This window comes from Vigna angularis, chromosome 6, assembly GCF_016808095.1.
Source record: "Vigna angularis cultivar LongXiaoDou No.4 chromosome 6, ASM1680809v1, whole genome shotgun sequence".
NCBI lineage: Eukaryota > Viridiplantae > Streptophyta > Magnoliopsida > Fabales > Fabaceae > Vigna > Vigna angularis.
Genome location: NC_068975.1, coordinates 37,128,542 through 37,154,756, shown reverse-complemented (window position 1 = coordinate 37,154,756; position 26,215 = coordinate 37,128,542). Strand labels below are relative to the sequence as shown.

At 35.2% G+C, this 26,215-nt stretch overlaps 4 protein-coding genes across 5 annotated transcripts; 2 read left to right on the top strand and 2 right to left on the bottom strand.

The window, feature by feature from the left end:
• Positions 1–6,426: 6,426 nt before the first annotated feature.
• On the top strand, positions 6,427–9,022 carry LOC108341727 (peroxidase 43). Its single transcript, XM_017579371.2, has 4 exons — positions 6,427–6,661; positions 6,764–6,946; positions 7,057–7,219; positions 8,344–9,022. Exons 1-4 carry the CDS (start codon positions 6,458–6,460, stop codon positions 8,766–8,768), a joined length of 975 nt encoding a protein of 324 aa, XP_017434860.2. The 5' UTR covers positions 6,427–6,457; the 3' UTR covers positions 8,769–9,022.
• Positions 9,023–9,225: 203 nt separating this feature from the next.
• LOC108342464 (putative clathrin assembly protein At1g03050) lies at positions 9,226–11,969 on the top strand. Its single transcript, XM_017580247.2, has 2 exons — positions 9,226–10,517; positions 10,661–11,969. The coding sequence occupies exons 1-2, from the start codon at positions 9,854–9,856 to the stop codon at positions 11,782–11,784; spliced, it is 1,788 nt and encodes a 595-aa protein (XP_017435736.1). The 5' UTR covers positions 9,226–9,853; the 3' UTR covers positions 11,785–11,969.
• Positions 11,970–13,414: 1,445 nt separating this feature from the next.
• On the bottom strand, positions 13,415–14,500 carry LOC108342172 (60S ribosomal protein L44). Its single transcript, XM_017579892.2, has 4 exons — positions 14,324–14,500; positions 13,901–14,080; positions 13,709–13,783; positions 13,415–13,616 (listed from the first exon to the last, which is right to left on the bottom strand). The coding sequence occupies exons 1-4, from the start codon at positions 14,324–14,326 to the stop codon at positions 13,557–13,559; spliced, it is 318 nt and encodes a 105-aa protein (XP_017435381.1). The 5' UTR covers positions 14,327–14,500; the 3' UTR covers positions 13,415–13,556.
• Positions 14,501–16,529: 2,029 nt separating this feature from the next.
• On the bottom strand, positions 16,530–25,876 carry LOC108343274 (phosphatidylserine decarboxylase proenzyme 2). 2 transcript variants are annotated; one of them, XM_052879218.1, is made up of 22 exons: positions 25,750–25,876; positions 25,497–25,685; positions 25,328–25,407; positions 25,198–25,222; positions 25,039–25,098; positions 24,730–24,798; positions 24,535–24,627; positions 24,403–24,453; positions 23,958–24,041; positions 23,508–23,599; positions 23,134–23,289; positions 22,878–22,962; positions 21,903–22,014; positions 21,257–21,357; positions 20,266–20,313; positions 19,404–19,550; positions 18,405–18,500; positions 18,246–18,320; positions 17,826–17,933; positions 17,592–17,678; positions 17,456–17,506; positions 16,530–16,828 (listed from the first exon to the last, which is right to left on the bottom strand). In XM_052879218.1, the coding sequence occupies exons 1-22, from the start codon at positions 25,798–25,800 to the stop codon at positions 16,721–16,723; spliced, it is 1,968 nt and encodes a 655-aa protein (XP_052735178.1). In that variant the 5' UTR covers positions 25,801–25,876; the 3' UTR covers positions 16,530–16,720. The 2 variants fall into 2 exon arrangements, with proteins under 2 accessions (XP_052735178.1, XP_052735179.1); XM_052879219.1 differs by having other exon boundaries at positions 17,826–17,918; positions 25,750–25,875.
• Between the last annotated feature and the right edge of the window lie 339 nt (positions 25,877–26,215).

The window sequence follows — 26,215 nt, the reverse complement described above, 5'->3', positions numbered from 1 at the left end:
AACGATTACCAGCCCCATTTTTCAGCAGTCTCACTCATTTCTTGCACAGCTTGCTCCCCCAACTCATGAGGGGTCACCCCACCCTCCTTGGCCTCACATCACATCACCATCCACCCTCTCCCACCACTGGAACACCTGCACAAGCCTCAGACAGGTCCAGAAGTGCCGAAAAGTCAGATTTTTGTCCAATGGTGACCTGTGTTCACCTGACTGAGTACCTGTGTTGGACTTTCTGTACAAATTGGTAATTTCTCTCGGGTAATCGTTTACAGGGTTGCTGTAAACGATTACCCGCCCCATTTTTCAGCAGTCTCACTCATTCCTTGCACAGCTTGCTCCCCCAACTCATGAGGGGTCACCCCACCCTCCTTGGCCTCACATCACATCACCATCCACCCTCTCCCACCACTGGAACACCTGCACAAGCCTCAGACAGGTCCAGAAGTGCCGAAAAGTCAGATTTTTGTCCAATGGTGACCTGTGTTCACCTGACTGAGTACCTGTGTTGGACTTTCTGTACAAATTGGCAATTTCTCTCGGGTAATCGTTTACAGGGTTGCTGTAAACGATTACCAGCCCCATTTTTCAGCAGTCTCACTCATTCCTTGCACACCTTGCTCCCCCAACTCATGAGGGGTCACCCCACCCTCCTTGGCCTCACATCACATCACCATCCACCCTCTCCCACCACTGGAACACCTGCACAAGCCTCAGACAGGTCCAGATTAGCATAAAAGTCAGTTTTCTGTCCAATGGTGACCTGTGTTCACCTGACTGAGTACCTGTGTTGGACTTTCTGTACAACTTCCCATTTTCTCTCGGGTAATCGTTTACAGGGGTCCTGTAAACGATTACCAGACCCTTTTTCAGCAGTCTCACTCATTTCTTGCACAGCTTGCTCCCCCAACTCATGAGGGGTCACCCCACCCTCCTTGGCCTCACATAACATCACCATCCACCCTCTCCCACCACTGGAACACCTGCACAAGCCTCAGACAGGTCCAGAAGTGCCGAAAAGTCAGATTTTTGTCCAATGGTGACCTGTGTTCACCTGACTGAGTACCTGTGTTGGACTTTCTGTACAAATTGACAATTTCTCTCGGGTAATAGTTTACAGGGTTGCTGTAAACGATTACCAGCCCCATTTTTCAGCAGTCTCACTCATTCCTTGCACAGCTTGCTCCCCCAACTCATGAGGGGTTACCCCACCCTCCTTGGCCTCACATCACATCACCATCCACCCTCTCCCACCACTGGAACACCTGCACAAGCCTCAGACAGGTCCAGAAGTGCCGAAAAGTCAGATTTTTGTCCAATGGTGACCTGTGTTCACCTGACTGAGTACCTGTGTTGGACTTTCTGTACAAATTGGTAATTTCTCTCGGGTAATCGTTTACAGGGTTGCTGTAAACGATTACCCGCCCCATTTTTCAGCAGTCTCACTCATTCCTTGCACAGCTTGCTCCCCCAACTCATGAGGGGTCACCCCACCCTCCTTGGCCTCACATCACATCACCATCCACCCTCTCCCACCACTGGAACACCTGCACAAGCCTCAGACAGGTCCAGAAGTGCCGAAAAGTCAGATTTTTGTCCAATGGTGACCTGTGTTCACCTGACTGAGTACCTGTGTTGGACTTTCTGTACAAATTGGCAATTTCTCTCGGGTAATCGTTTACAGGGTTGCTGTAAACGATTACCAGCCCCATTTTTCAGCAGTCTCACTCATTCCTTGCACAGCTTGCTCCCCCAACTCATGAGGGGTCACCCCACCCTCCTTGGCCTCACATCACATCACCATCCACCCTCTCCCACCACTGGAACACCTGCACAAGCCTCAGACAGGTCCAGATTAGCATAAAAGTCAGTTTTCTGTCCAATGGTGACCTGTGTTCACCTGACTGAGTACCTGTGTTGGACTTTCTGTACAACTTCCCATTTTCTCTCGGGTAATCGTTTACAGGGGTCCTGTAAACGATTACCAGACCCATTTTTCAGCAGTCTCACTCATTCCTTGCACACCTTGCTCCCCCAACTCATGAGGGGTCACCCCACCTTCCTTGGCCTCACATCACATCACCATCCACCCTCTCCCACCACTGGAACACCTGCAAAAGCCTCAGACAGGTCCAGAAGTGCCGAAAAGTCAGATTTTTGTCCAATGGTGACCTGTGTTCACCTGACTGAGTACCTGTGTTGGACTTTCTGTACAAATTGGCAATTTCTCTCGGGTAATCGTTTACAGGGTTGCTGTAAACGATTACCAGCCCCATTTTTCAGCAGTCTCACTCATTCCTTGCACACCTTGCTCCTCCAACTCATCACCTGTCACTCCACGCTTCTTACATTCACATCAATCACCTACACCCATCTCCCCACTCAGAAATTTATCAAATCCTTCGCATTAATTACCATTAATTTTAGTGAAAATGGTCTCGTACTGTTCAAATTTTAATTATAATGCTGCGTTTATTTTTCAATCGCTAATTTTGTCATTATAACAAACACAAACGCAAAGTAAAAACAATTCATTTCCAAATCCAACCACTATTCTTATTACAAACACATAGTGTACATTGTCAAATAACATTAGGTACATATTTCAACATCTTATACATGTCAAAATTGTCAAATAACATTAGGTACATATTTGAACATCTTATACATGTCAAAATTTGATAATTTCTTAGCAATCCTAGACAATGCCGTATAGATGTAGGGCTTCCATTCTGCTAATGTTCTCATTGTCCAGGATGCAGTCACACAGCGAGAGAGAAGACGGACGAGAGACAAGGCTTGAACGAACGAGAAGAAGCAAGGCTTGAACGAAGAGAGACGGACGACACAACAATACAAGTGTTGAACTTCAATTTCAATGTCAAATATTTTTCGTACAGTTAGTGGTTATCTGTTAAGTTTTATATGGTTATTTGCTCGATAACTTTTGTTCACTGCAAGTTCTGCTAATTTAGTTAATAGCTTATGTACACAAAATGGACGTTGGTGATACTAGTGCATAACTAATCCTTCACTATACATAGTAAACAACTTAAAAAACCATAGAACAAAAATTGTTTCATATTCTATCATATTCCAGCAACATCATTACAAGTTATATCCTATTTCATGACTTCTTCATTTGCTATAGCATTCCACAGTTCTTCATTACTGTACTTCTATGCATATTTCCTTCATGTAATACCCAATCACACACCGTTTGTTGTCGAATAAGTTGTAACTGCTCCTGCATTGATATTACAGTAGTGAAATATTATAATTAATAACCTGTTTTAAAAAACCATTTAAAACAATACAAACATATACTTAAAGAAGATCAACCGTTGTGTAATCGGGCATTTTTTTGCCACCTACTGATTAACTCTATAAGAATAGGGCTAGAAATAACCATATCATCAACCATATCCACCAACCACTTGAAAGGTGTTGACTTTAAACGTTCCTTTTGAAAGGATGATAGGCAACCGTTCACTTGAACTATATGTTGTGTCTGGACTCGATGCCTAACTCTAAGTGAGGCCTGCAATTATAAATCAAACCGTATGTTACTTAATTCAATACAACATTGTGCATATTTAATGGTAAATTAATAAAAATACACCATACTTACCATTTCACTGACTTCTTTGTCCATATCACTATATCCTGCAAATTTAACAAAACAAAATAAAATTGATTGTATAATACTATGTATCTCACTTGACAGTCACATGTTCAAATTAATAAATTGGTTAAATACAGTGTATCAAACTAATGCATGCATAAAGTGGAATCGTGATATTAAAATTTGAACATTGACCACTTACTGTACCAAAAAATACAATGTTTCTAACTAATGCATGCATAACTAACCATAACACCACTTATTGCACTTTAAAATGTGGACATTGATATTGTATATAAAAACTGCTACAGATGTACAAAAACCGATTTACAAATCACCACATCCGACTAACAAGATAACCAGCTAATGCAGGGAGAATATTGCAATCTGATTTCGTTTGGGAGTGGAAGAAAAGGTTGCCCTGCAAGCTCACTGGCTTAGCAGGTTGTGAAGGGTCTCGTTGTTTCTAAGGCTCTCATTGTCTCATTGAATATAAAAAACTTCTACGGCAGTACAAAACCAGATTTACAAATAACCACATACGATTAACAACATAACCACTTCCTGCAGCTCGTTACTCAACTCATGCATGCATAAAGGGTCTTAAAAACCAACCTCAGTCAACGGCATAGCGACAAAAACAAACTCAAAAGTCTAAAAAACCACCTCCCCAATTTTAAACCGAATGGACCCGTATCACGCCTACACCCTAGGGTCAAAATGAAACTCAAAAGACTCAACCTTTTTACTACTCTGCTTCCTGTCGCACCACACATAAAGCTCCTACATAAAACACGTTACCAGCAAAGCAACCCCAACCCCACCTCCAACATAGAACACATCACCAACAAACCAACCCCACCTCCCATCAACCCAAAAATCAGAGATTGGTCCCCCACAACCCCACATCAATAAACCGATGTACCAAAAAATTACATTGCCACAAAAACTACACAGCCTAACACAGAAAATAAAAAATCAAAAACCTGTACCGTAAAATCCGAAGACGAAACACGCGACAGAAATGGAGTTTCTTGATGGAAACGCGCGACACAAATCCGAAGACGAAACGCGCGACACAAATCCGAAGACCAAACCTGGACCGTAAAATCAAACGAAAAAAGTGTCTGAAAGATGAAACTGAGAAGCATATGACAGTGGTGGAAATCGAGTTTCTTAAGAAAACTCAAATGGGGATTTCGAATCTGAAAACACAAACCCTAGGTGTTTTTCCACTTTTACCCTCCATCACTTTGCAGTTTTTTTTTAAAAAAGCTGACGTGGACCGTGTCAAATGAATGTAAGTGACACGTAAGCGTGTCACCGTATTACTACTCATCATATATTATGCCTTATGAACTCTACCATTATTGTATATGTACGTGGAAAGAGTAACTGTATGCTGAGCTGTATATGCCTATATAGGATTTACAGAAATAAAATTTAAAATAGAAAAAGTTTTACTATTAACTTGAAACATTATAGATGAACCAATTTTGAAACGTAATAATGACAAGCTAACACCAATTTTAAAATGTAGTAATCACATAATAAAATAACACAGACAGTTATAAAAAAATTGTCAAAAGAAAATTATTAAAAAGACATTTTTGAACATTATATGAAACAAATAGAAGAAAGAAGGTAGGCCAGCCCAAATGGTGACTCACACCTCAAGAAAATGCTGACTCATACCAGCATGAAAGTTTCAAAAAGACAAATTATACTTTGATACATAGAAATTTTTTACATTTGACATTATCTTCTATATTTTAATTTTTTTTATTTAAAAAAATACAACTTTTTTTTATAATCTTTGTGCTTAATTGGAGGGACAAGATTATTGTATCAGACACACTTCTCTATATTTAGTTATTAGAATATCACACTCACTAAGAACTATTCAAATTTAATTTAAATTGCCACTAACCAACACTAGGCTTTTCATAAATGACAATGACCTTCATTTACACTTCTTAAAATATAAGAATAACTCTGCTTAGATGCATTACCAATATAAAATAGAAAGCACACAGTAATATAGTACAGTAAGTATTTTAATTATAACTGAAATTGTACTAAAATAATAGCAAGCATTGAAACTTATAGTTGACTTATTATTACGCGGATTGCTGAAGAAAAACTTTAATTCACGTAATTTTCCCAAATAAATGAAGTGAGTTGTAATAATTGGTAACAGAGAGGTTGAAGTGCGTGCAACTGAATCATGCATTTTTTATAAAAGAAGATAAATGAAAAGGATGCAGAATTGACTTTGGTAACAGAAGAAAAGGAGAAGTGATAATCACAAGAGTCATGCACTGGTTGAAACGTGGCCAACTTATTGACAACTTGCCTTCTACAATATGAATTTCTATGTCTATTTACTTCAGCCTCATCAACACCTTTTCTTCCTCACATTAGCATCATTATAAAATAACCATTTATGTATTTGCGTTGAGAACAAATATTATTATATATATATTGGGAATGAAGTGAATATAAGTTTCACATTGTATAAAATGAGAAAGTAAAATATTAAAAGAGAAAGTAAAATATTAAAAGATGAAAGACGCTTAATCCATTATTTAAGGTTTTGAATAAATAATAGTGTTAATTTTATGTAGTTGGACTCAAATGTTATTAATATTTTTATTTTCGTGAATCTTCTTTTCCAACAATAAATATATATATATATATATATATATATATATATATATATATATATAAATATATATATATATATATATATATATATATATATATATATATATATATTTTAGTGTGTTAGCTTATAACTAGTTATATTTCATATACAGAGTTGCACTCGCAGTGATGACGGTGCTCTTAGTTCTGTCTCTCTTATTCTTCTCATTCTTAATGGGTTGTTCTGATGGTCAGCTTGAGGTAGGGTTCTACTCCAACACTTGTCCTCAGGTAGATTCCGTTGTCCGTGACGTTGTTAGAGAAGCTGCTCTCTCTGATACCAACATGGCTGCTGTCTTGCTCAGACTTCATTTTCATGACTGCTTTGTTGAGGTCTCTCTGAATAATATAACTGTATTATTGATATTTATGTATACATAACATGGTGCTATTTTCTTTTGGCTTCAACGGTTGAAATGGATGGGATAATTTCAGGGTTGTGATGGTTCAATTCTGATTGAGAATGGTCCAGAATCAGAGAGACACGCATTTGGACATCAAGGGGTTAGAGGGTTTGATGTGATAGAAAAAGCCAAGGCAGAATTGGAAGGATCTTGTCCTGGTGTGGTTTCTTGTGCAGACATAGTGGCATTGGCAGCTAGAGAGGCTATTGTTTTGGTACTAACTAACTTCATTATTATTAGTTAATTCATGCTTTTTCTCTTGTTGCTGATGGAAGATTTTGTTCTTGTAAGTTGCAACTTAGATAATGTTTGATATGAACGTAGGCGAATGGACCAACATATGAAGTTCCAACAGGGAGGAGAGATGGGTTGGTTTCAAATGTTTCTCTTGCAGATGACATGCCAGATGTTAGTGATTCAATTGAGCTACTCAAGACCAAGTTTCTGAACAAGGGTCTCACAGTGAAAGACCTTGTTCTTCTCAGTGGTACTCTCTCACACACTATGCTATCTTTGTCATGCTGAATAGGTGAGAACATGGTTGTTGAAGATGAAAAATGATATGAACCTTGGCAAAAAAAACCAAATTAAAAGACCTGCTATGGCCAAATTACCAAACCTATGATATGAAACTATTTTAGCAGATGTTACTCTCCGCTTTACAATACAACGAAAGCCTGTGCCAATTTGGGAAATTGATGTTGAAGTCCTAGGAATTACCAGAAGACAATTTCTAATTATACCATAAATTATAATAGCATTTCTTTTGTAAGAAAGACCCAAGGAACGAAGAAAGAGAAATTGTGATGAAGAAGATAAAGAAAAAAGAGAGTATAACTTATTTTGCAGAAATTGTTTTGAAACACGATATCTTTTGTTCAAATATATGATATGAGATCATCATCCTTTTAAGTAATCTTTTCCTTTTTTTGACAAATTTTCACCTTTCAAGAAACCTTGACATAACAGCTACCACTTTAATTTATTCATAAACTTAGTACCTATGATTCTGAAAAGTTGCATATGTTCCCTTTATATCTGTTTAGTATAATTTTTGCTAAAAGATCTATCATGTTTTCTATTTGATGGATGATAAATGATACATGTGAGACTTCTTTATTTAATTTATGTCTTATCATGAGGACATATTTAATTTTATATAGCTGTAAGAATAGGGATTCATTGGTATTATTATGTGTGCCAGCTTTCATTTCGCTTTTCTTTTATACTTAGCTTTGGTTTCACCTAATTCATTGACCGCTTAAAGTTTCGTATCAAACCCAATGCAAAATTGTGGCAGATGACAGTTCTTATCTTACAAATGTTGCACATGCAGAGTTACAGTTGCAATCCACATTAATTGGTATTGGTATTGATAGAGATATGCTTGTTTGTCCCTTTCTCTTACATATTTATTTTGTGTATTCTGATTAATTGAGAACCTATAAGTACTAGAATTTATGGTAAATTAGCTAGGTGACTGTTATGACAGTGACAAATATATGTAAGCCAGAATAATAAGCAAGTAAAGAAAACTTGGCTTGGTTAAAGATTGTAAAAGTTGGTGTTTTCTTTTTCGTGTAATATTGTGAGTTTTGAAAACAATCTCAGGTGCACATACAATTGGAACCACAGCATGCTTCTTTATGACTAAAAGACTGTACAACTTTTTTCCAAGTGGTGGAGGATCAGACCCATCAATCAGTCCAAATTTTCTCCCACAGTTGCAAGCAAAGTGCCCTCAGAATGGAGATGTTAATGTTAGGCTAGCCATTGACGAGGGCAGTGAGCAGAATTTTGACGTACACATTCTGAAGAACATAAAGGAAGGTTTTGCTGTGTTAGAATCTGATGCCAGACTCAATGATGACATAGCCACAAAGAATGTCATTGACTCTTACTTTTCTCCCTTGGGTCCAATGTTTGAGCCTTCTTTTGAAGCTGATTTTGTTGATTCATTCGTGAGGATGGGCCAAATTGGTGTCAAGACAGGATTCCTTGGAGAAATCAGGACAGTGTGTTCACAATTCAATTGAAGTAAATAAGCAACCAATAATGAAGTGATTTATGGCTTCTGGTTTTGTTATTTTTTAGGTGGAAAGCTTCCTCTGCTTTATATTCTAAATTCATACGTTCTTATTGTTTGTGTTTTCAACTTCTCAATGGGCACTTCATTTGTGTAAAGGATCACACCTCTAGCTTGTTTGGTTTGGGTAAATTTGTGTAAATGTTAACTGAGGTTTAAGGTTGTTTTTTAGTTAATGTGGGTTGATGGAGTCCGTGGATTCAATATTTGCTTCATATTGGTAATATCATTTTGCCATGAATAATGTTGCAGTGTTTAACCATTGTGATTAAAATATTGGGTAGATATGATTTCTTATGACAATTAAACGAGAAGAATGCATAAACACCAAATCAAAAAGAAAATAAAAATTAATTTACTTTTCAATCAAATTAGGAAAAAATTACACCTTTCAAAATAGTGACACTAAATTGGAAAAAAAAATCAGATAAAGAGAGAAAAAAATATTAAACATATTTTTAGTGGGTTGACGTTGAAAAGGTCAAAGGGTGAAGTTAGCCTACCAAATATGGCAAAGCCCAGTTGTGATGAGTAGAGTCAAACTGGTTTCAAATGGGTATTAACGCATACAATAATATCATTGCATTTCCTTTGTTTCCCACGTTTTTATGCTAAGAAAACGGGGAATTTTTACCCAATTTGAGCTTAGGGGTTGTAATCTCACAGAGTAAGAAAAGAAAGAGATAGAAAAATCTATCTACCTTTTCCTTTCTTATCTTCTTTTTTTCATTTTCCTGTAACAACATCTGGCATGAAGATTCCAACAAAGACAGCATTTTATACATGCCAGAGATATCCGTAAACATTTGTGATTAAGAAAAAAAAAATCGTTGAAAAATCTTAATTACCTCCTTCTGGTGCTCTCGAAGCAGGTTGGATTCCAAAAGCATCCTTACTTTTTGTCCTTACCATCATACATAAATCTTACAATTTGAAATAGAACGTTGAAAAAAAATTTGCAGGGTGTGGTGATTTTGAAGATATTTTAGCGTTAGGGTCGGAAATTAGAATATCTAGGAGGTAATAAAGCAAAGCATGCCACAAAACTCAAAGCTGAGAAGAGCCCTAGGGGCAGTTAAGGATCAAACAAGCATAGGCCTAGCGAAGGTGGGAAGCAGCGCCTCGCTTGCAGACCTTGATGTGGCCATTGTGAAGGCAACGAGGCACGATGAATACCCTGCAGAAGAGAAGTACATAAGGGAGATTCTGAGCCTCACGTGTTACTCTCGAGCATTCATCACTGCATGTGTTAACACCCTTGCAAGACGTCTCAACAAGACTAGGAGCTGGACTGTGGCTTTGAAAACGCTCATTTTGATTGAAAGGCTGCTATTAGATGGTGATCCTGCGTATGAGCAGGAAATTTTCTTCTCCACTCGACGCGGGACTCGCCTTCTCAACATGTCTGATTTTCGTGACAACTCCAAATCTGGTTCGTGGGACTTCTCTGCGTTTGTGCGCACCTCTGCATTGTTTCTAGATGAAAGGCTTGAGTACAAGATGCAAAGCCGGCGTGGGAAAAGCGGCAGGTATAGTGTTGATGAAGATGAAGAGAGAGAAAGAGAAGCAGAAATAGAAAAAGAACGAGAAATGGGTGTAAGATCCACACCAGTACGTGACATGAAGTTAGAGCAAATCTTTTCCAAAATGCAGCATTTGCATTTGCTGCTTGAGCGCTTTTTAGCTTGCCGCCCTACAGGTCTGTAATTGGGATTTTCTTTCAAGTAGCCTTTTATAAATCAATAAGTTCACATTCTGGTTTAGAGATGCATTTCTATCATGAATGATCAGAATGTCTTGTTTTATAAAGCAATCTTATTGTTGGTTATTTCAATGCAACAGGGGCGGCAAAGAACCATCGTATTGTGATAGTGGCTCTCTACCCGCTAGTGAAGGAGAGTTTTCAGATATATTATGATATATCAGATATACTGTCTATCTTGATTGATCGGTTCCCTGACATGGAGGTACAGGAGTGCGTGAAGGTGTATGACATTTTTTGCCGCGTTGGGAAGCAATTTGAGGAGTTAGACCTCTTCTACGGATGGTCTAGGAACATTGGAATCGCACGCTCTTCGGAGTACCCTGAGATTGAAAGGATCACGTTAAAGAAGTTAGAGGTCATGGAAGAGTTTATCAAGGACAAGTCCGCCTTAGCGCAATGCGACAGACCTGAACTACTACAAAATATGAATGAAAGCGTAGAGGAGGAAGAAGAGAAGGAACCGGAACCGGAACCGGAACCAGAACCGGAAGAGGATCCTAATGCAACGAAAGCACTACCACCGCCTGAGGAAATCAAGGAGGAAGCGGTTGAAGAAGTGAAGGAGGAGCCAAAGGAAGAAAAAATAGTGCAGACAGAGGGTGATTTATTGAATTTAGGAGATGACGCGATGACTAATGAATCACAAGCGAATAAACTAACCTTGGCCTTGTTTGATGGAGAAGCAGCAGCAGCAGGTTCCACACAAGCGCTTCCATGGCATGCATTTGATGAAGAGGCAGATTGGGAAACAGCACTTGTGCAATCAACATCCAACTTGTCCAACCAAAAGCCTACATATAGTGGTGGCTTTGATACATTATTGTTGGATGGCATGTATAAACACGCAGAGGTGAATAGAGTCATGCAAGGACCAGGGTATGGGATGAGTGGAAGTTCTAGTAGTGTGGCACTTGGTTCGGCTGGAAGGCCTTCAATGCTAGCATTGCCAGCACCCCCAACATCAGGACATGGAGATTCCAATTCAGATCCATTTGCAGCTTCATTGGCTGTGGCTCCTCCCTCTTACGTTCAAATGTCAGATATGGAGAAGAAGCAGAGGTTTTTGGTTGAAGAACAGATGATGTGGCAGCAATATGCAAAGGATGGCGTGCAAGGACCAGCAGCAGTCGCAAAACTGCACTCTAACAATACTAATAAATCTTACAATGGAGGCTATCCGCAAAATCACCGCAACTTTTAACGTTGACTAGGACCTAGGACAGGTTTTTCCTTCCTTGGGACCTGTCCCCTACCCTTTCACTCTTTTATTCTGAGTGACAAAATTTTACTCATCTCATTAGAAACACATGTTCTCATTATTTTAATAGAATACGAATGAAAAAAGACATTAAAGATTGCCAATGCTAACTAAGATCGCTTACAAAATCTAACGGTGTTAAATGTTTTCTTCCGTTGCCACTTCAGAAAGCTTGTAAAATACTACGAACTTTTTCCTGAATAAATCCAATCCAATTCACACGAACCGAATTTTAACCAAAGTAGTTAAATTTTAAAATACTATATGATACTAAAACCGATTCGTGTATTCAGTAAGTTAATGATGACATTAATTATTCAATAACTCAATTCTTTACTACATACAGTAATGTTTAAAGAGTACAACACGTCAATTTAATAAATTTGTCAGTGCCTTCTAGTTCCTTCAGTTCAGGAGCTATTCTCAATGTCACTGATAATCTAAATTCAATTGATTTTAGTTTTGAAAGTTTGCTTTTGATTTAATGGTATATATTCCATCAAATTAGTAACATAATATAATCTAGGCCCAATACTCCTTATAGAGAGAAAAAAATGGTAGAAAATTCAACTAAAATTTGTTTTAATTTTTTTCCTTAAAAACATCGTTTAATTTTAAAAGCAAAGTTAAATTATATCGTCATCAATTGCTCAACGTTTCTTGTTTACTTAGTTATCTCATTTTATATTTCTATTAGTTCTTACTCATCATCTTAAGGTAGATAGACCGCAAGCATGTAGTCATTTTACCTTTTCATTTTATCTTTAGCCATATCTAACATACACATTAAAGGAGAAAAAGAAAATGGCAACTATGATAAAAGACGGATTAATCGACAAGGTCACTTTAATGTATGGTTAGGTCACCCATTCTTCTCTAAGAACCCAATTCATACAGATCAAATACAGTATATGCTACTCGTACCAGTTATTTATACAAACTAGACTGAATTACAAATTGAACATTTACCTAATAATTTCGTAGCAAACAATTTAAGATCATATCATAAATACATTGAATTAACATTTTATGTTTGCTCCTAATTTAGAGGCTCTACCCCAAAGGACAGACTAAAAGATGCTGTAATATAGGGTCAATATCGATTACAAAAATACTACACTCAGAAAGAAACTTTACGTAAATAAACTATAAATAATTATTCGCAATATATATTTAAGACAAGTCCAGACAACTTAACTTAGTAACTGCGGCGTTTTATCATAAACTCTTGTATCAAACTCCAGAACAAATTCATTGCACCAATGTAATGACAACTAACTAAAATTCAAGGCTGAAACTTAGTCAGAGGACTCACTAAAACCCCCAAAATCATGGCTCCTCTAAATCAATGGCTACTTAGACAGGTAGACACAATCTAAAAGGGTAAGAGAATGTAACTGCTATATAACCATTCCTTAATTTAGTTAAGAGTAGACGTATGGACACTTTCCGGACTGCACTTCACATATATGATCCCAAAAAAAACCAGCTATCCTAGACACCCTGAATAACCAGGCAACCCAGAAGCAAAAGAATAGTCACAATAAGACAAATTCAAGAGAAGGAAAACGAATACTCAATGATGTTAGTTTTCATTTCTCAATCGCATAATAAGGTATTGCGAAATAATAAATATAACTAGCAAATAAATCCACACAGAAACAAAACATCCCAACATTGCAGAAACGCAAAAGCTGCAAATCCTAATTCTCAACCTAGAAAAGAGAAGTTCCCTTGCCCTTCTTGTCACCACCAATCTCAAAGTGCTTGCACCTCTGCACAACATAAATAAAAACCAACAATCAGCCAGATACATCCCGAGCCAAAAAACACCAACCCAGAAATATAAGGTTGTCCACACACTGACCTTAATTGGGTGTTGGGAAACATGCTTGCAACCCTGACATTGCAACCTCAAGACAATCTTCTTGGTGGTCTTGGCCTATTAGAGAAAGAAAAATAAAAAAAATATTTATCTATCAGCAAACAAACACAAAGGTTTTTAATCTATGGACTAAAAAATAGGACGCAGATAAATGGAAAGAACAAAAGGAGTTACCTTCTTGTGGAAAACAGGCTTAGTTTGTCCGCCATAACCGGATTGTTTGCGATCGTAACGGCGTTTCCCCTGAGCAGCGATGCTATCCTTACCCTTCTTGTATTGGGTAACCTTGTGCAGAGTATGCTTCCTGCACTCCTTACTCTTGCAGTAAGTCTTTTTCGTTTTTGGAACGTTTACCTGTTCACGGCGACAACAAGACGAGCACTAAATCGTTATACCAAACACGACCTAAACCCCAACTCAATTAAATAGGGGCATATCCTCAATTTCAAATCTAATTCAACAAGCTAGGGCTTGAGAAAAATTTAATTGATTTCGAAAAATAAAAAAATGTCTAAGGCCGATGAGTTGGTGGTAGCAGAGTTATCTAGTGACGATGAAAAATAACTGAGAGTAAACAAAGATGGAGGAGAAGGTTACCATTGTGACGGCGCGTGCGACCGGAATCTGAAGAAGTAGGGTTCTGATGTGCGCCGCGAAAACAAGGCCACGAGTGATAATGCCCTGCGTTTTAATGGCTTTAGGAACTAGGGTTACACGGACTGGACCAAGCTCTGTTTTCTTGGACAAATTTTAGAAAGGCCCAATTTGAACCAACGCTCACCTGCCCCTTATCCACTCCTTTTAGAATATACATCCTTTTCTTATTTTCTGTTACTTTTTAAAAATTGAAATCCTAAAAATAATATTATTAACAACTAATATATATATATATATATATATATATATATATATATATATATATATATATATTAATTTTCGTATGGCTGTAAAGTGAAGAGGATGTGCTCAATATATAATAATAATAATAATAATAATAATAATAATAATATTATTATTATTATTGATAGCGTATTAAGTATAGGAAAAAAAATTGACATTTGCTTTGAAGTGTGAAACATATCCTTAATCACTTTTCACATCCAATTAAGATAATGAAGAAGTGAATTGAAGGTTTTATTTTATGTCAAAGTCGTTACAAAACATGCAAAACTAATCATTTTAGTTTTGACATGATCCATATTGATTTAATGTAAATAGCATAAAAGAGCATTCAAACACACTCAATATATTGTTTGAACCTCATGTGAATTCACTAACAATAGAAACTAAGGATATGTTTGGATAGACGAAAAGATTTGAGGAACATATTATTAAGTTGATGAATTTGAAGAGATGAAAAGATAATTGTGGTGTTATTTAGATTAAGGAAAAATGGTGTGATTTTTAGTAGATTTGAGAAGAAAGTTTGTAAAAAATTGTATATAATGTGATAGATATGATAAATTAAAAAAAAAATAATAAATAAAATTAAATAATCATCAACTATAAATATGCTATAAATTTAAATATAAATATTATTATTATTAATATTATCATTAATAATAATAATATTAATATTGTTATTATTATTAATTATCCATAATGTTACGTGAAATTCATAGAAATATTTTTAAAAAAAGTAAACATTAGATGCCCATAATTTTAAACATGAAAATGATTAAACTTTATGTGTATACTAGTTTAATTTATAACTTGTAAATATTGAAATATTGAAATGTTTAATATATTTTATAATTCAAATATGTAAATGAGATTATAATAATAGCTTTGATTAAAAAGACAAGTTATCTCCGTAAAAAATATAATTAAAATAAGCAGTTTAACTTCTTTTTTTAACATATTTGTGCTATTTTTCTGTAATTAGCTATTTTTGTATTGAATAAGTCTTGTTAATGAAGAATTTATTTAGAAAGTTAATAGCAATAATCATTAAAGAAGTTTTAAATAACTTACCTTGACATTTATTCATAAAATGTAGTGAAATAGATTAAAATGAGCTTATGCAAATGCATATAACATTTAGCAACCAAGTAAGGATGGTTGTCAAAATAGTCCTAATCTATTGATTCTAAATTATTCTATCAGTTTTATATTTAACTTTATCTCATTAATAATATACATAAACATTCTTCATGTTTTCGTATATAACTATTTTTAACGTTTGAATGAGATAAAATAAATAAGTCAATAACTAGTTCGAGTAAATTGAGTTAAAAAAAGATAGTAAAACTCATAAACAATAGCTCAATATGAAAATTAACTACTGGAATAAAATAGACTCTTACCTATAAAATAGAAACCTCATTCCTTTCTGTCTAGTATAGAAAAGAATAAGAAGACACGAATGCTTCCACTTTTCATAAGTATACATGAACCCAAAGTACAGTTCTGACTATTGACCCTAAATTTTAGTCCAATAAAAATGGTTTGGTGTAATAGAAACAGAAATAAAGGTAAAGTTGTAAGGGATCAGTCAAACCAAACTTATAGAATGTTAAATTAACAATAGAATAACATGATGAGCTCATGGTATCATTTTACTAAGTTGAAGCGATCACAGACTTGTACAATTCACAGAAGCAAGCCGTACATCGAGATCTGAACTCCTTCGGGAAGAAAAAGAGGTGTAACCCGCCCAATATTCACCAAGAGCTACTCAAATGTTAATATGCAAATTGCTTTCATTATATCAACCCATGTGCATGATGTAAAGTTAAATCTTAAACCACTAAACAGGTTATGAGGTTATGCAATGACTTGTAAATACGTTCATGCATCACACTGCTTTATAAATTTGTCCATGCTTATTACTCTTTATATGAAGAATGGATCTCTACAAGGCCGAACTTATCCCAGATGTTTCTATCTAGATCAATCTACACGAAATCATGAGGTTGTAAGAGATTTACTTTACAAATTGGGAGAAGAACTCTCATTATTATTCTATTTCAACATTTCCAAATCAATCCAATGTCAAGACAATTTTCTCGTGGAGACGCCCAATCTCATCCCTACAGAAACCAAGGTCTCGAGTGCCCTGTTGCTATTCGCCAGAAGATCTTCATCAATTGCAATTGAATCCTGCAAAGAAAAAAAAATGTCACTGCGTTTCTCAATCTTAAGCTAAAAGCTCTGTAAAGATGATGTTTCCAAAATGGTAATAAATATATTAATTCTTTAACATCAATTGTATATTTGCACTGCATCAACTATAACCAAAGAAATGGCTTGCTGTTACGCTTATGTTTTCTTATTTATTTATCCATTAACTTGTTCAACTGTTAAGCCATAAAAACCACAAATTTTCATTAAAACCACGCATAGCAAGTGAGAACGCATCAATCTCGATTATCATTTGTAAAATCCTACAAAAAATTGAATTTTAAAAAATCAATTATGGCATCCTCCGTCAATCTGAATATTACACTGTAATTTTGGCCTGTATATATAATAGAAATGCCAAGGAGCATGCATGCTAAACTTAGTAATATATTTAGTCAGTATCAAGTGAAACATTTAAATTTAATTGGATAAAGGATTTTTCGCCCTTGTCTGATAGTTTTTCTTCAAACAGGAATGACATGATAAACACGAATCATTTGTATGATATACTAAACATATAACTCAGGTCAGCGATGTCAGTCAGGAATAATAAACACCATGTCCAACGAAATAAATTTCAAACATTCTCACAATAGAAATACCAACCTTTTCAAATACGCAAATGACAGTGCTCCCACCGAATGAGAAATATCCAAACTGTAAATTAAGCACACAAATGGCACTTCTAAACAAATACAACATATAAGAAACGAACACCGGTAACAACTGTAACTTGACAAACCTCATCTCCCTTCTTGACAGAATCGCCCTTTTTCTTTGTAAAAGTAATGCTACCAACCATCGTCGCTCCTATTGCAACAAATGCCACCTGAATCCAAATTATACAATGCTGGTCAATACAGGTTTGAAATTATAAAATTGTAGAGACAGTAAACTATAGGTAACTCGGAAAAAAAAATCTAAGGAACAAATTCAGAAGGATACAGTCAAACATAAAATTCAGACACAAACCAACCTTTCCAAAATCTACTGTTGAAATTATTGAAACAACTCTCTTGTTCTCCGTGAAAACATTACAGTACTTGCTATTTACAGCAATGGGATTGACCTGAAGAGTGCAACACTATCAAGAAAACAGTGTGAATTGACAAAAAATAAGAGAGTATATATATATGTGTGTGTGTATATCGAGAGAGAATTTAGTGGTTATCCACTTACAGTGTAAAAGAAATCAATATTGTCAACCAATAAAAAACCACCATCAGTATGAACTGTAAGGTAATTATAGTAAAAATAACAAACTGACATGATAATGTGATTGGAAGAGAAATTTACTTTACACTATCTGTGCGCATAACCTATTTCCTCATTATATGTATATATATATGTGTGTGTGTGTGTAATATCATTTTCCTCAAGTTATTATTACACATACAGTATACAAGCATCCAGGGATATCTACGAATTGCTCAACAGTTCCTGATACTGGAAAGTGGAAACGGTGATAATCCTGTAATAAATATATATTACAATTAAAATTTGAAATCAAATTATATAGAAATTTAAAATAACTTTGAAAGAAAGCAACAAATACCTGTGGTGCCAAACGGAAAACCACCACTGTTCCATCAACAAAAGCACTCGAACACATATCTTTCCCCAAAAGACCTTGAACTGAAAACTTTCGACCCTAAAAAGAAACAAATAATGACAAAAACACTTCTTTTGGGATAAATAAAGGAAGTGAAAAGATTAAAGGACTAGAAAATGAGGGATATCCTAACATTTTAGGGAGTATAATTTTATTTGCCTCTAGCTGGCAATAATTTCATCAATGGGCTTAGCTTAATATTATATTATAACTTCTTGGAAATAAAAAGTGATGAAATGGAAAAATTATCATAAAGAAAAAGCAGTGAACACAGTGATAAGTTAACTTCCAGTTACCACAAACACTACGACCATTTCATCGTTAAAATCGTTTAAGCATCTAAATAGTTTTGTATGTTACCTATCAAGCTTGATTTCATGCAAAACAGTGCATGCCAAAAACAAACCTGAGATTGTAATCTAATATTTGCAAAACCATTTCTTCCCTGCCCCCCATCTCTGTCCTAAAGTAAGGTGAGTGAAACAGGCCCTAGTTCAATAAATAAAATTACAATAATATCATCTTTATTTAATTCCGAGCTGAAAATAAGAAATACTTTCCAGCTTCTAACTGATTTTGAAACAAACTGCATCATCGAGATCAGAAGTCTTCCATTTTCAAGAGTTGTAAGTATTAGAATAATTATTAAATTTATGTATGTAAGAGTAATTACTAAGTCTAAAGTAGGGAGTAGTGTGTTGGGAACTACTTCCACCTGCACCTATGAGTCTAGTGCAACCTATGAGTTATACCTAGTTTTGTACCTAGGAAGTCTAGTGTAGTCCTTTGATCTTTCATCTTCCCATTGTATCACTTTCTCATCATTATAAATAGAAGATCATAAGAGGCGTCTTTTAAGCTCTTCTAAACCAATTCAAAGCATCTAAAATAGATTCACGTATCTCTATTTTTAATATTTATAGTAAGAAAGAGGTGAAGTACCTTGATCCAGAATCTTTTACTATCATCAACTGATTTAAATGCCGAAAGACGGCAATCAGCAGCACATACAGCAATGTCATCACGTTCAGCAGAAGCAATTGGTCTAGAACCAGGCTTTAACTCTCTAATGAAAAATTCATTGAATGTCTGCAAAGACCATAATTTAAGAAATGTATTAATATTATGTGACAAAATAATCACTACTATTTAAAATTCCACATGCTTTTCAGCACACGCATTGCTCCGAATTTCCGCTCATCTTTACTCCAACTGTTTGTACAAACAAATATGTATATTGCTAGCTCAATGAAAAACAAATTCTTTCAATTCCCCCCTAAATAAAATTATGTTAAGATCGATCAATAGAGAGGATCTATTCAACTAGAAAGCAGTAGAGATTCTTCAACAATCTAACTTAAGCGGTCAGGGTGGAGGCAGGATTGACATAAATTGTTGATTTCAAGACTGGCTGGGAAAAGTAAAATTCAACGAGTTGATATACTTAAATCGGGAATAGAAGCTGTTAACGACAGGAATGTTTGGGGGTTCACAGGAATGAGGGGCATCCGATTATTTCTAAAAATAGACACGAGAGCGATGCTACAAAGTATGGCAATAGCTTTAAGGAAACATGGGACAAGGTTAATGTTTGTTGAAAAAATTAGCAGCATGTAATGCTTAACTTCATTAAAATTAAGATACAAGACTGTATGTATATGATGAAACGAAACAACGTTAGTTTCAGCATAATTGAACTGAACAGCAAAGCGTACTAAACAACTAACAGGGTCAAAAAGTGTTTTCAGAAGCAATTATGCAACAATAACATATCAATTAAAATTCATTACAAAGTTTGGCCTACCTTAAAGTGTTCCAGTGGATACTTGACCTCAGCCAAATTGATTTGATCCTACAGACAACACAATAGTTACATTTATTATAAGAAGAAAGCAACTATAGAAACACATGTGCAGCACAAGAAGAACTAAAGTACAAAACAGAAAAAAGAAAGGAACCCTAATCGGTTTGTAGAATAATTATTTTTTCTCCTAAACTAAAGAATAAAAATAATGAACAAAATCAGTAAAAAGTAGTTCAAAAATACTTGAACAAAAAGAACACTCATACAACAAAATTTTTGAATTTAACCCTAAATACACACTAACTTTTGCATCATACATGATCATCTAGTGTTCGTGATGCTTGTATGTATAGACACAAGAATAATGTCATTTTCTGTCGCATTGTCAATTCGGATGCACTATGTCATATGATTAGAATAATGCCATGTTCTTAATCCTTGAATATTTCATACATGTTTAGTGGCTCTTAGGGATTGCAAGTAAAAAATGCTAGGCATGGATTTAAAAGTGCTACCAGCTCGACTTAAATATTTTAGTGGTAGAAAAAAGCAATATTCTTCTGCTTTAAAATACAGAATAATCTTGCAAGATCAAAATGGGTACCTGGGCAGCTTCAGTTTCTCTTACCTATCATTTTCTTTATAAAAGATTGGAGATTTCCTAGTTCCTTGGATTCTATGCACGAAGCTTTGGATTAGCTAATTCAATAGTCCTTTCTTTATTATTGTTATTACATGGGCTGTGTTTATTTACTTCCCTTGTAAAAATCCCTTATTATGGGTCGTCCATTAGACACATACTATTAGATAATGCAGGAAAAGACGAGAGGATAAGGTATCATCCAAAAGAAACCGTAATGCTGAATTACGGGGCACCGTAATGAATGAAACCCTGGTCAAAAGTTAGTCAAGAGGCACTGCACAACTACAAACTTTCGTATCAAAATTAAAGTACGCGATTCACAAAGAACTAAGAGAAGCATTGTTACACCTTAAAAGATTCAATAAATTTTGGAATATTTGCAGAAGATTCAGGTGAATCCATTCGTGTTCCCTGTTTTTCAGAAATGCTTTGCAAGAGCTCCTTCACTCCTGCATATGATAGATTCACTAAATTAAACACAAAAAGTAACTCCATGAAAAAGAAAAAAATCATTCAAATCCATTTTGAATCTATAAATTGGCCACAAAAAGCAGGTTTCAAGTGATACGAATGCCATAAAGGTTCATTATGACAAATACTTTTCCAAAGAACTTTCCATCATTTATAATTTTTAGAATAAGTTGTCGTATATAAAATTTATTGAAAAGTTACTAGTTTCTAGATATAACTTTTTCTATCCTCTTCTCTTCTAAGAGAGAAAATCATCCTCTCAAATTCATTTTCTACTCTTTTGTATTTTTCTCAAGTATAATTTACTTACACATCTTAAAGAATGGCAGCTGGATCTAATATCTGTACAGCAATTTTTAACAAGCAATATTTCTATAGCATTAACCCTACGAACAACAACACCTCAGCAACTGCCACATGGCCCACAATAGGGAGTGGTGGCGACTAGTTATTGGTGAAGCTATATATAAACGAAGCCAAGCGCTTCTTTCAATCATTAATAGTAGTTAAAAAAAAATCATACCTATATCCATTAGGCCAAGGCCAATTTTTGACTGATAAATGGCTCTCATTGACAAAACAATCTTTTTGTCAATTATTTCTTCAACAAGCCTTTGAGACTTCCGATCATATACCTGATGTCAAAAGAAGTTAATATTAAATAACAAGTTGGGAGGGTCAAGAGGCACACATCTATGTTTAAAATTACCATAATTGACCCATAGATAGAATTTAATCAAATTTCCTAATTTCTATGTTGGGAATTCCCTCAGAGAATCATAATCCCAATTGCATTACATATTCATGGAATTCCATAGTAACTAAGTTGATTCATTCCAGTCAACTAACACCCTAAATTTTGTCAATTCCTAACTTCCATACTGAGAAATCACCCTCCTCATTTCTGCTACTGCTACACATACTGCCAACATCCCAACCACCCACCCTACCACCATTACCCCCACTTCTCATCCCCTCCACACCATTTTCACACAGCCAGTGCTGTAGAATTAGGAAATTGAAATTGAATTTAGAATTCTAATTCTACGTCTAATTATTTGCATAATTCAAACAAATGAACAATCTATAATTATAAAATTAAAATTCTAAACTATTTTTCCAATTCCATAATCCAATGATATCCTAATAATATATTTATTTCACTGCCTTGATGGAGATGTATAGAGATCTTAAGCCAACACAATTCAAATTGTCAATAATTTAAAAAGAGTTATGCAAGTCAAACATTGTTATATGGGAACAGCTGAAAAGGGTGCTGGGATGATATATGTTAGTAAGTAAGCATGGAAGCCTTTCTTCTAATTCTGGTGGATGTGATTGGGCAAACCCGGTCATTACCAATGCAAAGAAGAAATTTCAAAGAGGTCTTTACATCCTGAAATGACTCGAAACGTACACTTATGTCTAATATATCATATAAATGTACTTCAATTGTTAAATAAAAAGAAAAAGGAAGTTGGTGGAAAATATCGTATACCAGGATATGGGATGCACTTGATCCAGATCGAATTCCAACATCATAGGACGAGAAATGGGCCCATTCGCTCAGTTTGAAGAACCACCTATATAAACAGAAAGAAAAAAACAAGTATTTTTTTTGTTGTCATATGATGCAAATCATAAATACATAACCCTAGTCAATAAAACTGGGGTATAATCCATTAGGTCAATAAAGATTATCATACCCTGTCTGTCATTAATGCCTAAATTAGCAGCAATTTGAAGAAATTTACCCATAAGAAGCCTGCTTATCTGTCAAGAACCCTCCAGTCATCACCTGGTTACCAGTCCCTTCATCAAAACAAAGAGTTAAGTGGATCATGCTGTTCAACCGGTCAGAAATCTGAAGAACCTCGCCACACACAGGACAGCAATTCAATAATGGTTCCCTGCAATACCAGAAGCTATATAAGCAAAATAAAAAATAAAAATAAACTAAAAACTTCAAAATAATTCAAATAAATTATAATTTGTAAATCATCAAATCATAAAAAATGATATAGAGAGGCCAGTTAAATTACTAAATACTGTCAAACTTCTAGCAAAAGAAGATAACAGTCAAACAAAATTAAAACTTTTATCACTTGTAATTTAGATGGGACATTACTGTTCTTGATGAAAAGTAAGAAGTGAAGCCAACTCTTCCATGCTCACAACACCATCTCCATTCTTGTCCGCTGCTTTGAAGAGCTCTTCTTTCTGGTGAAAAATAATGTATTGATGATAGAGTAAAAATTGTACACATATAAAACTAGTTATCATATTATAACTCCATTTCAATATTCACAGCGTATAGATTCATTATTTCAGCCACGAGTTCCACACAAGCTTGCAGGGAAGATTTGGACTTCAATATAACCAAATTCCAGGTTCTAAGTACTAACAATCAAGATGTCACTGGTTTATGTAAAGTATAGAACTCCAAAATAGAAGGACGGCAAATCAGACTCAGAAATGAAAACCAGGTACACAAGCAAATTAGTTTGGAAAGAAAATAAATCATAAACAAAAGGTAATGTGAGCATATTAAGTGCAAAATAACCACTCAGGTATGAACCTTGCTGTTTGCAACTTCATTGCCAAAAGCATCAATTAGATCAGAAAATTCAGAAAGTGAAAGCATTCCATCTTCATTGTAGTCCTGCATCAAACATCACTTCTCAGGTTGATATTAAATGTTAGACAGTGCAACATGAGAACAGAATATTCAAATTACATAGACGATAAAAAATTACATGTTGTGCTTTCCATAATTCGTAGATTCCAAATACTCTGGTATGTATTCAATCAGTTATAGCAATTTGTACAACATCTTACTAATGTGGAATATTGAAACAAGGACTCGTAGGCACAGTCATAATGTGGCTTAATATCATGATAGTACCCTCATGTAAAGGAATGAAATTATACATCATCACTTTTTTCGTTACCTTCATATGTCTTTTTATTTAAGCCCCACATTTGGCACATGTTATCAAAAAACAGAGGGAGATCAAACTTACCACTATAGATAGAATGCGTTTAACAAAGCCTTTCTCCGTTTCAATTGGATCCTGTTAGCATGCGCTTATTATAGTTAGAAACCCCTACGATACTCAAACAATATTAGAATTTATATCATAAGCCATACATACCTCTACAGAGCATGAAATGGAAATCTTGCCAACCACTTTTCCAGGAACTGACGGATCTAAAAGGTTAAATACCTCAGCCTCAGAATCAGAATCCTGCATGATCATATCGTTCACAACAATGAATATTGCTGAAACAATAAAGAATAAACCAATATATTAACAATTCTAAACTCTCTAATTTTTCTGTTTCCTCACCTTGGTCAGAAATTCAAGTAGATCAACCTCGCAGTATCCAACAAGAGTATTGCTGGACAGTTTGTTCGTCTACATGTGAAAAAAAATATCAAACTTATATTCACAAACAAAATAGGCAACAGGAGATGCAGAATGAAAACATTTAAAAAAATTTACTCTGTACAGTATATTTTAAAAAATAGGACAAAAAAATGCTCATGAAATGCAGGAGAAATATCGTGCAAGATTCATTTTAATCTGACAAAAGTGACATCCCCCAAAAGATGTTTTAGAGTAAAAGACTAAAAGGTTCTAATTCTTTTAGCATACCTCGAAGACGGAAATTCTTGCAACATGAGCCCCATTCTGTTCCAAAAGAAGTTTCTTTTCCTGTAGAAGAAAAAGCCAGTCATATGGACGAAACATAGTTTGAAACACCTTTTCAGTAAACATACTTAATTTGAAACAGTAACGGTTTAGAGCACTCACTGAGTTCCAAACTGGTTTGTCTGTGCTGCACCAACAATAATAAAACAAATCAATACCCAACCCACAAACTATTAACAAAAGGAATAGACGTCGCAGAATTGAAAAATAGTGGTTAGATGAAGAGCTTAACCTATCAGAGGTGTTCGTACGAAAAGTCTGTTCTCCGAGAGAAACGCACGCAATCCATTTATCTTTGAACTCCATCTCCGCCTGCAACACAGAAAAAGAAGAAGCAGCAGCAGCTGCGTTCATTAAGTAAACAGAAAATGGAAGAATAAAAGAAATAACAATGTGCGTACGCTAAGGAGAGCGAGGAGAGCGATTCCGGCGAAGCTATCGGCAGTTAGTGGCTTGTTCGCGGAAGAGCCGTTGCCGCTTTGACGGCGGTGAAGGTGACGACGCAAACGCTCTTTTAAGCGAGCACGACGCGATCCCTTTGGTTCTGACAATTTGGAGTGTTCATGACCCATCCCTCTCTCTCTCTCTCTCTGCTAGCAAATGTTTCAATCCAAGGAAGAATTGGATAATGAAAACGCTGATTAGGTCTCTTACCGTGAGATTGAGGTTGAGCTGAGTAACGAGCTGGTCAGTAATGGTGACCATTCAGTGATGCACACATGTTCAATAATCACCTCAATACACGGCTGAATCATGAACGTCGCTAGTGCGCTCCAGGTAAGCATGGCCAGTTCAACCCTTTTGGATATTTTAATATTTCTATTCATATACCATCTTTTTAACTTTATATGTTTTCAAATTTATTTAAAATGCTACTAATTTCTCTACTATATTTTTCGATTTTATTTTTTATTCTTTTAATTTTTACAATATAAATTTTATATTTTATTTATTGTGACAGTAATTTTATTGGCAATATTTTATTTTTATTTTAAAACCCAATAATAATTATAAAGACATAAACTATTACTTACAATATATAAATAAAAGTTTAAACTATAATTTGTATCGAATGACATAATAGAAAAAGTATTATTTAATTTATAATGAAAAAATTCTC

Excerpts from the sequence above, each read along its gene's own strand:
- LOC108342172 (XM_017579892.2), bottom strand. Across the intron at positions 13,784-13,900 it reads AGCCTGTTTTCCACAAGAAG|GCCAAGACCACCAAGAAGAT; the intron begins GTAACTCCTTTT and ends TTTCTCTAATAG. Across the intron at positions 13,617-13,708 it reads TTTCCCAACACCCAATTAAG|AGGTGCAAGCACTTTGAGAT; the intron begins GTCAGTGTGTGG and ends TATGTTGTGCAG.
- LOC108342464 (XM_017580247.2), top strand. The coding sequence starts at position 9,854 with ATGCCACAAAACTCAAAGCTGAGAAGAGCCCTAGGGGCAGTTAAGGAT. Across the intron at positions 10,518-10,660 it reads TTTAGCTTGCCGCCCTACAG|GGGCGGCAAAGAACCATCGT; the intron begins GTCTGTAATTGG and ends TCAATGCAACAG.
- LOC108341727 (XM_017579371.2), top strand. The coding sequence starts at position 6,458 with ATGACGGTGCTCTTAGTTCTGTCTCTCTTATTCTTCTCATTCTTAATG. Across the intron at positions 6,662-6,763 it reads TTCATGACTGCTTTGTTGAG|GGTTGTGATGGTTCAATTCT; the intron begins GTCTCTCTGAAT and ends GGATAATTTCAG. Across the intron at positions 6,947-7,056 it reads CTAGAGAGGCTATTGTTTTG|GCGAATGGACCAACATATGA; the intron begins GTACTAACTAAC and ends ATATGAACGTAG.
- LOC108343274 (XM_052879218.1), bottom strand. The coding sequence starts at position 25,800 with ATGGTCACCATTACTGACCAGCTCGTTACTCAGCTCAACCTCAATCTC. Across the intron at positions 25,408-25,496 it reads CTCTCCTCGCTCTCCTTAGC|GCGGAGATGGAGTTCAAAGA; the intron begins GTACGCACATTG and ends TCTGTGTTGCAG. Across the intron at positions 21,358-21,902 it reads CCTTGGCCTAATGGATATAG|GAGTGAAGGAGCTCTTGCAA; the intron begins GTATGATTTTTT and ends TATCATATGCAG.